The sequence below is a fragment of the Corvus cornix genome, chromosome 3 (genome assembly GCF_000738735.6).
Source record: "Corvus cornix cornix isolate S_Up_H32 chromosome 3, ASM73873v5, whole genome shotgun sequence".
In the NCBI taxonomy this organism is placed as follows: domain Eukaryota; kingdom Metazoa; phylum Chordata; class Aves; order Passeriformes; family Corvidae; genus Corvus; species Corvus cornix.
Window position 1 is genome coordinate 36,523,923 of NC_047056.1, and position 13,648 is coordinate 36,537,570.

At 40.7% G+C, this 13,648-nt stretch overlaps 1 protein-coding gene across 7 annotated transcripts in view; it reads left to right on the forward strand.

Annotated features, from left to right (window-relative positions):
* The window catches only part of LTBP1 (latent transforming growth factor beta binding protein 1), a 191,993-nt gene that overhangs the window by 154,162 nt on the left and 24,183 nt on the right, over nt 1-13,648 (forward strand). For all 7 annotated transcript variants that reach the window (XM_039568826.1, XM_039568825.1, XM_039568827.1 and 4 more), the window contains 2 exons: nt 2,350-2,475; nt 4,678-4,821. In XM_039568826.1, coding sequence (XP_039424760.1) covers nt 2,350-2,475; nt 4,678-4,821 — 270 coding nt within the window. The remainder of the gene's footprint in view (nt 1-2,349; nt 2,476-4,677; nt 4,822-13,648) is intronic.

Below are 13,648 nucleotides of genomic sequence, written 5' to 3' on the forward strand. Positions count from 1 at the left end.
CTTCCTCCTGGTAACTCCATATGCATCTTTCTATAATTCTGTCACTTGAGTGGGGACTCGAAAATGAAAAGGTGTAAAAGGTAGTTCTTGACCTCTGACAGTCTTTAATACAGATAAGTTGCTTATTCACATTCTTGAATTAATTCTGCTAGGAAAGGTTTGTGGTAGGTTTCAATTAGTTCAACATCCAGAAACCATCCAAATTTTCATATTCAATTCCTTGAGAATAAGCATACTGGCTATTGTATTCTTTGCCAAATACAATAGCCCTTTCTAACATAAATTCCTTGAGTATTTTTCCTTTGTTTAATAAATCAAGATGTAAAGACTATTAAAATCTTTACTGCAAAACTTAAAACCAAATAAATTTTTCTGCCAGTTCCATCTGCCAGTACTTTCTTTATAATTGTCAATTATACTCATATATGTCCCCTAGATTTTGGTGTGTGTAGTACATACAGGTTTTGTATGCATTTCGTATGTAGGCTGAAGATTGTTAACTGGTCAGTTCAGTAGAAGTGAATTTTCCATCACTTAAACATCCTAGAGTGAAATGACATGTCTTTCTGAGAAAAATGTTAAAATTTCACCGTTTATTCCATTGGTACAGAAATTGCCAGAGACAGGTTTTTAGCCTTTTAAAAGGCTCTAGATAGACTCTTCTGGCCTTAAAAGTCTACATGCGATTCCAAACCTGTTTAGAACCCACCATAGCACACAGGAAAAGCTGGTTTTCAAGACCCCAAAAATACCTCTCCCTGAGGCATGCAGAGCTTGTGTGAATGAATTTGAGCACTTGGGGAAAAAGAGGGCAGCAGAAGAGGTAACAAGTGTGGATGGTAATGACATGCTGCTCAAATTTTGATAGCTTGGTGGGCTGTGACCACATGGTTCAAAGACCAAGAGTTCCCTTTCAGCTGAGCATAAAACACAATTTAAAAGCAAAAAAGTCCTTGCTTGGTGAGCACTGTCAGGATAGGAATGCAGTGCATCTTTGCTGACTTCTGAAGTTTTTTGTTTGACACAGCTGTGAAGAGCTGGAGGAGTAGGCAGGACTACCTTTGAGCCCTACTCTGTTCTTGAAGGAAGACACCAAACAGCAGTGCTGCTCACCTGTTCAGAGAAGCCTTCTCTGTGGCACTGCAGGATTCAGTCTCAGCAGTTCTTTAGTTCAGGGAGTGCCAAAGGCTTTCACTGGAGGTAGAATGATGGTAGGCTCCATCACATGAAGGGCTACCAAAATGTGCAGAATTAATGATAGTAACAAGTACTCAGATAAATCAAGAGCAAATCACTTTATTCCCCATTTAAAATGTAATTATCCCTTGAGGAAATGTGCAGAAGGAAAGCAGACAGCAGCCTTACTTAACATCATAATGTTTTTTAGGAAAGAAATACAGCAATAATTTCTCTGCTTCAGACTGCAGAGAAATTTAGAAGGCAGAAAGTACTAATCCTAGCATCCTGGTAGGTTCACAGTTTCAGCTAATGGTCTTCCTCCTGAAAAGCACCCCATGACATCTTTAATGACCACATATGGCCATGGCTTTGGGTCTAGGTCTTACTTTGAGTGGAGATAAAAGAATGCATTCCTAGCACTTGTTATACACTTACAGAAATAAATCGCAATCTGCCACAAGCAGCTCTGCTTCTTTATAATTCGAGGGGCAGCTGAGTCAAAGAACAGACTTACACATGCCGGTGACTTACTTGTAAGGCCAGCAAACCAAAACTGGAACTACAAATGAAAAGGCCAGTGCAGAAAACATTCCAGCATTGGAATTACTTTGTGTACCTGAGTAAGATGACTTGTATGTGTAGATTTACAGGATTAAAGACAAAAGGCTCAGTCCACAGATATTTACCACTTACACTATGGAATTGTGATCTGTGCTGAGAGCCAGAATGAGATCTGTGCATCACTTCTGCACAGGGGATGTAGCCATAACCTTGAACTCTTTTTGTAGGCACAGTGAGTTCCGTTTCTCTCATGTTGTTGACTGTATAATACTACACTGGAAGAATCTGTAAGTCAGTCAGAGATTAGTTAAACTATGCCTTAGTCTGTGCTATGTAGCATCATGCTGTGGTTGGCAAGTTTGGTGAAACAAATGGGTGCAGGCAGTTGACCATTGCTGACATATCTACTGAAAAACTAACACTGAAACAATTTCTTAAATTGTTCATGTGCTTACCTTAATTTTTGTCCTTATGTTCCTTCCCAATATGTTGAGAGACATAGCTGCATCTGTTTGCAGAATGGCCCATCTGTGGGTTTTCTGCGCTCTTCATGAATGTCTGCCTTTGGCTGTCACTCAGCCTGTCTGATGTCAAAATTCTTCCTTGCAGATGTGGATGAATGTACGAATGGCACGGTATGTGGCAGTCACGGGTTCTGTGAAAATATGGATGGCTCCTACCGCTGCCTCTGTTACCAAGGCTACCAGGACACACAGGATGGGCAAGGGTGTACAGGTGAGTTCATAGGTGCAAGTAGTCACTGCTGCAAAGTTCAAGTGAGCAATAACAGCACTCCAACAAACTCATTTCTCATTTTTGTTTTCTGTCAGTTTTTATTAAAGTTATGCCACCTACTACTAAAATAGGGTTGAGCTCTTCTTCACTCACTGAACCTTGTGCCAGATGGAAACTTTACTGTGTATCTATTTGATGAAAACTTGTTATTAGGACAAACGAAAGCCAACAGCAAATTAAGCCGAGCCACTTATTTTATTTCTTTTAAAAAACCCAAGAAACCTCCCTGTTTCTGCATGTCAGGACCATTCACAAATATAATAGAATGAGTTTAATACTGTAGCCTATTTAGGTGCTACATCTCTTTAGTCTCTTAGCTGAGTAACCAGGACCCTGCACTACCCCCTGCAGGAAATAACTTCTGGAATGTGGTGCAGCCAGGCTGAATTAGATGGCACCTCCCTAGGCATATTGTGTTTAAACAGGTTTTAACATTAGCTTCCAGCTCCAGGAAAGACACCCATTGCCATGAAATGATGTGGGATTTTTGTAGATATGTAAATACTGCACATTTCTTTTGTGACTAATAGGTTTCCAGATCTGTTTAATAGTGATGGCTGGAGAACCATCTGAAGCAGCACAAGTTTGTAACATAAAATTAATACCAGATCAAGGAAAGGTATTCATTAAGCAATTTCTTCAAGCCAGACGCAGGATGAAACACATTTACCGGTAACAGAGACCTAAATGGAATACCAAACGGAGAGGAGGAACTAAAAGTTTTACAGAGTGTTTGTATGCATTTTCTAATATATTAAATAGTTTTGTTACAAAATTCTTTGTGCCACTTGGCACTTACTTTGCATACCAAGGTGTGTTTTGTCATACAGTGACTTTTCATGGATGAAAACAATTGAAGCAAAGAAAGTAAAAAAAAAAAAAAGGGGGGGGGGAAGGAAAGGATGGTGTGAAACTAAATTTAATTTTGAGTTCCCAGTGAAGTAATTCTGAACCATGAAATAATGCTTTTTTTTCTTTTCTTGTATAAAAATATATAGTATAAAATACTCTTATAAATTTTGAAGCCAGTTTTCAACCAAAAGAATTTCAGGAAAAAGTAAGTTTCTAGTTCCTGACTAGGCAATGTTCCCCAAAAAGACTTATTCCTTGTGACAAGAACCCAGTAAAAACAAAAATCTAAATACATATTTTAAATGCTGAGCAAACTTTAAGTTAAAATCCATATTTGTATAAAAATATATAAAAATCAACATTTATTCAGAAGACTAGATTTTGGTAGGCAACAAATTATTCCTACACTCAATTATAGGAATTTCTGAATTGTGATACAGAAATTACTATTTCTGATACTAATCTGCATGATTTCTGTCTACTAATGAGATTCTCTCATTAGTAGACAAAGTAGATTTTCAAATGTCAACTTTAGCAACCAAAAAGAAAGTCAAGTAAAGTGATCCTTGTAGTATTTGGTAATCCTTGTTTAAGCAACAGACAAGTCTTCTATCAAAAAAGCATTTCAGGGTAGGCTAGTTAGCAGGTGTATGGAATCCGGGTTAAAAATATGTGGATTTTTTTGGAGAGAGGAATTTTGCAGTGTTCAGTGGGGGTCCCTGGGTGACCTGGGCATAACTTCTGTGGGTCCCAGAGCAGCCTGTGAGTCCATGTATATGATAGGCATATGGTAGCAGTGGGGCCAGGGAATTCACTGTTTAGTGGTTGTTTACAAGGAAAATGGTATTTTGGGGAGGAAAATTAATTCTCTTTTTTGTGGTGCAGTCTGAATCACGCCATAACCTTTTCATTTTGCTCCTTGAGTTTAGTGAAAGTTTGATAATAAAGTTAAGAAAACAAATTAAATTACTCTGAATCTTAAATCCCAAGAAGAGAATACACAGAAAAAACAAGTATTTAACAATGAGAAACACCAAAAAACTGTGTTCTGGTCTCCAAGCAGCACCTAATCAGCACTTACAGTCTATAAACTGTACTGCAATTTTCAGGGGTCTTTATTTCAAAGGACTTAATACTTGTTTATGAATCCACTTAGGTATTACTGAGTTTTTAATCCTTCCCCAGAGATCACATCTGTAATCTGGCAGACAATATTGGCACAGATACAGGAGATAAAAGAACAATCAGTAATGGGTCTCAGTTGATTTATGTTTCGGATTTTTTCCCCAGATGTGAATGAATGTGAAATGTTGAGTGGAGTATGTGGCGAAGCCCTCTGTGAAAATGTTGATGGTTCTTTCCTGTGTCTGTGCTCTGATGAAAACCAGGAGTATGATCCAATGACCGGACAGTGTCGCTTCCGTACCTCACCAGGTAAAACACCAGCAGATTTTTGCATGCTTGCCGTGATTTCAACTGCACACATAACCATTGGAAGGGCAAAGTTGGTTGAAGTATTGGTGTTGCTCTAACTACAACAGGAAAATTTGAAACTTTGTCATTGTCTTGAAAGTGTGTGCATGAGAGGAGGTTTTTCTAGGATGGAATATGAATCATTATATCATCCAGTGAATCATTAGTGAAAATATAGCAGAAGCACCTTCAAAATGTTATACATCAACAGACTTGGCAGTAATATTGAGCAATTACCACAGTTAAGAGTAAACAGTCTTGTTTGCTGTGCTGTAACAATGAAATGTGATATGGAATCAAGCCTTATGACCTGAATTATTTTGGGTTTTGTTCAAACTTTTACAAACACCCATTAATATGCTTGGACAATGTTTAAGGGAGCATATTATTAAAACCAGAAGTTGTATTTAGTTGTTGTGGATTCACCCCAGATGGCAACCAAGCCCCACGCAGCCACTCACTCACTCCCCCACCAGCAGGACTGGGGAGAGAAATGAAGAGTAAAAGCTGGAAAGCTCATGGGTTGAGATAAAGACAGATTAATAGGGAAAGCAAAAGCCACACACACATGCAAAACAAAACAAGGAATTAATTCACTGCTTCCCATGAGCAAGCAGGTGTTCAGCCATCTCCAGGACAGCAGGGCCCCATCATGTGTCACAGTGACTTGGGAAGACAAAAGCCATCCCTCCAAACATCCCCCTCCTGCTCCTTCCCCTCATTTTATATACCGAGCATGATGTCATATGGTCTGGAATATCCTTTTGGTCAGTTTGGGTTGCCTGTCCTGGCTGTGTCTCCTCCCAACCTCCCATGCACCCCCAACTTCCTCACCAGCATGACAGAACAAAAAGCAGAAAAGGCCTTGTCTCTGTGTAAGCCCTGCTCAGCAATAACGAAAACATCTCGATGTTATCAACCCTGTGCTCAGCACAAACCAAAACCACAGCCCTATACCAGCCGCTGTGAAGAACTCTATACCAGCCAAAATCAGCACAGTAGTGATATCTTGTTATCATTATCTAGAATTAACCTAAATCCTAAGAGAAGGTTGTTGGGAAAGCAAAAACCCAAACCACTAAATTGTTGTTAGTCTACCTCTGTTGTTAATCTACCTCTGTTGTCAGTCACTCTTGAAGTGTCCTTGCCTGGTTTACTCCTGTTTTTCCTACTAGTCCATTGTACTGGATTTGTGAGCTTCTCTTACAGTGTTTTGAGTGTTGAAAATACTACTGGAAATGCACTAACTGAAAATTAGTTTAGAACTCTTAAACCTGCCTCCACATTTCTGCACTGATCCAGTTTGGAGAAAGGATCAGGCCCACAATAAGGAAGAACAGAGTACAAGAAATGAAAGTATTTGCTTGCACAGCGTTTTTTACCCTCCAGAATGAAAATCTTGGTATTTTTTTCTTGTTTTGTTCTTACACTGCAGGCTGATCTAGCTTCTGGACAGCCTTAGAGGAACTGGCTGTAGTGCCAAGGTACTGACTTTACAGCTTCCAGGTTGTGGCTATTTTCTCCTATCACTTCATGGTCTCGCAGACTTGTAAAGAGGGTTGAAATATCCATGACGTAATTGTCACAAGTATTTAGATCACTGAATGTAGCACTCAGCAGCACTGAAGAAGTTGCCTGTGAAATATCATTAACAGCTGATTGATAAATGTTTCAGGCCTGTGAGGAGGTAGTACTCAGGGGAATTCAGATAGCTGATAAAAGAAAACCAGAACTAAAAAATTAGCAGAGGACCTGAGCCATGTAAAAAGAACTCACGTCCAAGGGACATTTGAGGACATACCCTAACGTTACTGTGGGGAGGAAGGGGATGAAGACCACAGTGTGACCGATAGTACTGTCAACAGATGGATACTCTGCTGTCAGTACTAACTCCATTATGCTGTCGGCAGTGAGCACAGCTTTGCTGTGATCAGTCCGGAAAGTAACTATTGTCCCTTCCCCTCCAGGCTTCATCAGGCCCTAACAAAAACACATGCTTCACCTTTGTCTCTTCTCTGATAAGATCATCAAGATCTCTTATAGGAGACCAGAAGGACCTAGTGAGAACTACTTTACACCATCTGGTCTTGAACTAGAATAAGGCAAAATGGCAGTACTTGGAACAGGGACCTTACTATTCTCTTTTCTTCCAAAGTAAAAGGGGAAAAGACTGTTGTTAGTTCTCTTAATTATTGCTGTAAAGAATGCTGCAATAGCCACACATTCTCTCTGGATTTGACAAGCCACGTACTCAAGTCAGGCGTGGTGCTTCCAGAGGTCCCGTGGTGCATATGGACATCATCTGTCAGCATTAGTTTGCACCATGCCTATGAAAGGCAGAACTTAAAAGCCAGAAAGGAAGAACTTAATCTGCGTTATCCTGTTGCAGATATTGACAGTTCAGCCTGGTTTACTCAGCTCTTGTTTATTTCTCATTCTGTATTTTTGTGCACATAAAGAAGTCTTTGTCCACCTTGTACAAAGTGCAAGTAGGTGATGTTTGTTCAAATGTTACTTTAATTTGGGACCTTTGTTCTATGTGGTTAAAGGTTGTTAGATTTGTGGAGTGCTGTGTGTTCACACTTTACTTGCCCTTAGGGCTCTTGAGACTTCCTTTTATTTAGATTTCACTTGCTGGAAATTTGTCTATTGTTAGCTGTGTCTTGAAACAGTCCTCCCAGTGTACGTATCAGGAATTCAAGCCCGTATTGTCACTTTCCAGTCAAAAAACCCAAAAAAATGCAAAAAATTGTGCAAGGCTTGATTGTCCCATTCCCCTCTTGTCTGCCCTGCCATTCATAAAATGCAGGAAATGTTTCAGAAGGAAGAAAAGATAAAGGAGGAAAGAACTTTATTCTGTAGGAGATGAAAATCTGCTGTTCCATACATCTTTGTGCCTAAGAGAAAAAAAATGCATGCTATCGGTTGAAGTCTTCTCATTTATTCTTTTAACGAACTATATAAAGCCATTTGTGATTAGTTTCTAGCAAGTGCCAAGCTCGATGCAGTTCAAGTAATAATCTATGTAATTGTGGTATTAGTTGTTGCATGTTGTAGTATACATTTAAACTACTGATATGGACTAATATACTACTAACATGTCTCATGATGTTGAATCCAGAAGCTATAATAGATAGTGTGTATTTGAGGGTTATAACAGGTATGACTTGGGGTGGCATGCCAAAAGTTGAAATATTTCAATACCAAAGCTTGCAGAGATACAACATCATTGGCATAAGGGAAACCTGGTGTGATGAAACTGTGCCTGGAGTGCCACGTTGGATGGTTACAGGCTCTGCAGGCAAGGCAGGTGAGGCAGGGAGGTGGAGTATGTAATGGAGGGCCTGGGATGTATGGAGCTTACGTTTGGTAATGGTATGGTTGAAAGTCTCTGGGTAAGGATTAAGGGACAAACAACATGGATGTCATCGTGGGAGTCTGCTATAGACCACCTAGCCAGGACAATGACACTGATGAATTGTTCCTTGAGGAACTAATGGAAACCTCCAAATCAACTTCCCTTGTCCTTTGGGGGGACTTCAACTTGCCAGATGTTAACTGGGAGCAACAAACAGCCAGCACAAACAGATCCAGAAGATTGCTAAAACACCAGGATGCTAACTTCATGGTACAGGTACTAAGGGAGCCCACTGGGAAAGATGCACTTTTTGATTTGTTGCTTATTAACAAAGAGGGTCTCATGAGTGAGGTGGTGATTGATGGCTGTCTTGGAGACAGAGACCATGAAGCAATCAAGTTTAAAATCTGGTGACAAGAGGAAACTGCCAGCCTCCACTCTTAAGATACGAGGATAGCACACTTCAGGCTTCTCAGGGAGCTAGTTAGCAAGGTCCCCTGAGAAAATGCTTTTGAAGGTGCTGAGGTCCATTCAGTGATGGTTACTTTTTAAGCACCACTTCCTAGGAGCACACGAGCAGGCAAAATCAGTCCCCCCTGCACCTAACCAACCACCAGCACAAAATTTGAGGCTGCCAAGTAACAGTTTATAAATTTGATCCAAAAGGTTCCTTAAGGCTAAAAATTTGGTGCATGAGTACAGATTCTAGATTTCCTAAACATTACAGGCTTTCTAATTGTTAAGCCTTAAAAGGAATCTTCATATTTGTATTGTTTTTTATATCAATATGTGCATGGTTTTCCAAGATAAAACATGATCTGAATTTCAGTTGTCTATGGACAAAGTCTTAGCTCTAAGTTTTAAATGTGCATCACTTGCACTAATCCCTGAATTGTACATATGCATGTATATGTATATGCATGGTACACACACGTTAGGTGTTGTAGCTTGTCACATATGGAGTCAATTGAGAAATCCAAGCAAGTACACCTTGACAATAGGCACTTACCAATATGTTTTTACTGTATTTTTGAAAATTAGTTTCTGAAAATGTGTTACTCAAGCTGTTTGCTCTGGGTCATCTGAGTCTTTGTTGAGTTTTTAGAAGTCATGAAGTTACAAGGACTATTTTTCATTTTTTAGCCACCAGCTTTCTGATTGTACCTGTGAGTAAGTGGTTTTGGTACACTGATGCAGTATTTAAGATCCCATCAGTTCTATGTTTTGTTTTTTTCAGATCACAGTTGTTAACAGGACACTATTTAGGCAAATATTTCATTGTATGCTGAAGTCTAAGCATATGCTAACCCATATTGTCCACTGAATCTTATATTACTGATGCATGTTTTTGCATCAAACATATGCTGAAGCATATTGTTGGATCAAGGTTATGCTAACATATATAAATCTATTTCTAGTAAATACTTCAGAATCCAATCTAGGAGCAACTATACAGAATTTCTCTCATAGGCTGTTAATAGTTATATCAAAAATGTGGTAATATTATTTTCCTTTACTAGCATGCGTTAGGTAGAGAGATGTTTTACATTTTATAACAAAAAACAGAGCAATGATACAAAAAATAATTTTCTGTCATATTTTGTCAACATACTTAGTGAAATCACTTTCAAAGCCAGCCTGTTTACTAAATGGTTAATAACCTATGAGAGAGAAATTATAAACTTGTAGACATAGATTGGTCTTGGTTAAAAAAACAAAAAGAGAAAGGTTTGTATCTCATTTGCTTTCCAAACATTTTCATGACGCCTTCTTGACTAACCCTCACTTACAGCTGTGTAAACAACAGCCATTTAAGCTGCTGAACAGATAATGGGAGGAGAAACCAACTTGTATGTAAAATGGGAGTAAACAAGGACATGATGAGACTGTCTCCCCTTCCTCTGATAAACAGCATGAAAATGGCCATGCTTTCTCTTCTGATGAAGATTTGGCTTTGATTCAGTTAGACAGATGGCAAATGGCCAAGGAAAGTGTATGAATTGGTGACTGAAGTACTGCTCTCTCACCTTGGAATGGGAGATTTAGTTCAGCTGTGTTCCTGACATGATAGTCTTAATATAGTTCCTATTGGATAGCAACTGATACCACAAAACCACCTCAGTTGATGAAATTCAACACACTATGGAAAATCGTAATTATCAGATGAGGGTTGACCACAGGCTAAACTAACAAAGCTGAAATAAGCACCCAGCTGGGTGTATCCTTTAATGTACAATTTAGTTATATTGGCAAAAATGCAAAGCTTGTAGGTGGCAACATTATACTAAATTTGAATGGAGGTGTCTGCCAGCCCTTCAGCCTCCCACAACTGAAATCACTTTTCTGAGGAAATCAGAAATAAATCCAATTGTCTGTGTCTAATTAGAAACCAAAAGAACTGTTACACATGTTCATGCTATTGAAGTGCGATAGTAGGCAATCCATACTGGCATTTTTAAACCTGCTTTTCTCCAAACGGATCTAGTATTTGCATGCCCAGTAAAGTTGCCTTGCTCCATCTGCTTTGGGGAACGTGGCTGGGCAGTGATAATAGGATTGAAGTAGCAAGAGCTGGAGTTCATTTAATTCCTTTAGCATTTGTTGGACATCAGTATCTTCTAGTTCCCCCTCACAAACACTTTTTAAGTGGGATCTTAGAACCATTGTTTAGGTTGCAGAAGATCATCTAGACCAACCCTTAACCCAGCACTGCCATTTTCACCACTAAACCATGTCTCCAAGTGCCACATCAACACATTTTTTGAACATTTCCAAGGATGGTGACCTGAGCACTTTTCCTGGGCAGCCCATTCCAATGCTTGACCACCCTTTCTGTGAAGAAATTTCTCCTGCTATCCAATCTAAACCTTCTCTGGAGCAACTTGAGGCCATTTCCTCTCATCCTTTCACTTGAGACATGGCAGAAAAGGCCATCCCTCACCTCACTACAGTGTTTCAGGCAGTTGTAGAGTGTTAAGGCCTCCCCTGAGCCTCCTTTTTCCAGGTTTAACACCCCCAGCTCCCTCAGCCACTTCTCACAAGACTTGTGCTCCAGAACTCCCCCAGCTCCATTGCCCTTCTCTGGGCTTGCTCCTGCACCTCAATGTCCTTCTTGTACTGAAAGACCTAAAACTGAGCACAGGATTTGAGGAGCAGCCTGACCAGTACCAAGAAGGAGTATCTCTACCCTGGTCCTGCTGGCCACACTGTTGCTGATACAGGCCAGGATGTCATTGGCCTTCTTGGCCCCGAGCACATGCTGGATCATGTTCAGCCGGCCATCAACCAGCACCCCCGGGTTCTTTTCCTCTGGGCAGCTTTCCAGCCACTCTGCCCCCAGCCTGTAGCACTGCCTGGGGTTGTTGTTGCCCAAGTGCAGGACCCAGAATTTTTCCTTCTTGAACCTCATACAACTGGCCTCAGCCCATCAATCCAGCCTGTCCAGATCCCTCTGCACTCCAGCAGATCAACGTTTCCACCCAACTTGGTGACCTACTGCAAAGTGACTGCAGGTGCCCTCGATGCCCCTTGATAAACGTATTGAACAGGACCAGCCCCAATACAGAGCCCAGGGGAACACCAGTGGTGACTGCTGCCAGCTGGATTTAGATCCATTCACTACCACTCTCTGGGCCTGGCCATCCAGCCAGTTTTTTACCTGGATTCTCCTTCCTGTTATATATAGATGCGTTTGTATATATATATATATATATATATATGCTTTCTTATATTTGCTTATCTCCCACGAACTGGGACCTCCCTAGTTAGACAGGATTGCAGTGAATGATGGAAAGTGCCTTGGTGAGTATTTCTGCCAGCTCCCTTAGTACTTGAGGTGGATCCCATCCAGCCCCATAGACCTGTGAGTGTCTACATGGCACAGCAGGTCATTAACCATTTCTTCCTGGACTGTGGGGCTTCATTTTGCTTCCCATCTCTGTCTTCCAGTTCAAGGGCTAGGTACCCTGAGGATAACTTGTCTCGCTAATAAGGACTGAGGCCAAATAGGCATTAAGTACCTGAGTCTTTTCATTATTCTTTGTCACTATGTTTTTTCCCTGCATCCAGTAAAGGATTTGTAAAAACATGTTTTGTTGTCTTTAACAGAAGTAGCTAGATTAAATTCTAGTTGGTCATGAGCTGTTCTAATTTTCTCTCTGCACGACCTGACATTCTCATAGTCCTCCTTGCCTTTTGTTTCAAAGGTGATTCTTTTTTTTCCCAAGTTCCAGCCAAAGCAGTCTGTTCAGGCAGGCTGGTTATCTTCCCTCGTGTCTCATCTTTCAGCACATAGGGGTGGCTTGCCTTTGCACATTTAAGATTTTCTTCTTAAAGTACATCCAGCCATCCTAGGCTCTTTTGCCCTTCAGGACTGCTGCCTTAGGGAGTCTCTCAACCAGTCACCTAAAGAGGTGAAAGTCTGCCCTCTGGAAGTCTAAGGTGGCAGATCTACTGGCACCCCTCCTTACTTTTGAAGAATCGCAATCACTATAATTTTCTAATAGCTTTGCCCAAGACATCCTCTGACCATCACATCACTCGCCAGCCCTTCTCTGTTCACAAACAGCAAGTCTGGTGGGGCACCTCCCGTGGTGGCTTCCTCACCAGGTATGTCAGGAAGTTCTCTTCACACACTCCACGAATCTCCTAGACTGCTTCCCCTCTGCTGTCTTGTATTTCTAGCAGACGTCTGATATGCTGAAGTCTGCCAGAACAATAAGGGCCAGGGATTGCAAGACTTGTCCCAACTGCTTCCAGAATATTTCATCTGCCTCTCCATCCTGGCTGGGTGCTCTATAACAGACTCCCACCAGGATACCTGCCTTGTTGGCCGTGCTCCTGATTCTTACCCATAAGCACTCAACCCTACTGTCATCATTGTTCATCTCCAGACAGCTGAGACCCTTCCTAACACACAGGGCTACTCCACCACCTGTCTTCCCTTGCCTATCCCTTCCCAAGAGTTTAGAACCATCCTTTGCAGTGCTCCAGCTGTGCAGGTCATCCCACCGTGTCTCTGTGGTAGCAACTCAGTTACAGTTTTCCTACTGCACCATGAAACCAACATTTGCTGCAGTAGCATCTTGAAATGCACTGTCACTCTATAAAATAGAGGGTCTGGTTCCTGCTTCAATAGCTGTATTTCTTGAGAAATGTCTCAAGGCTGGCTTATTGTACAAGAGCCTGGACAGAAATTAATGAAATCTCGAAGAATGAAAAATCAGCCAACATGCAATAATTTTAATAGGTTTCTTGTGAGTTAAACATTTGTTAAGTACCAAGCATAAAGAATTTCTCTAGATAAAAATGAAGTTAACTAGTTGCCTCAAGATTTATTTATCTCAAGTTCCTTAATAAAGTTTTGGGTTTGATTAATAAATGTGGGCGCATGTAGATTCGGAACTTGGTTACTTTACTGATGGCCTGCGA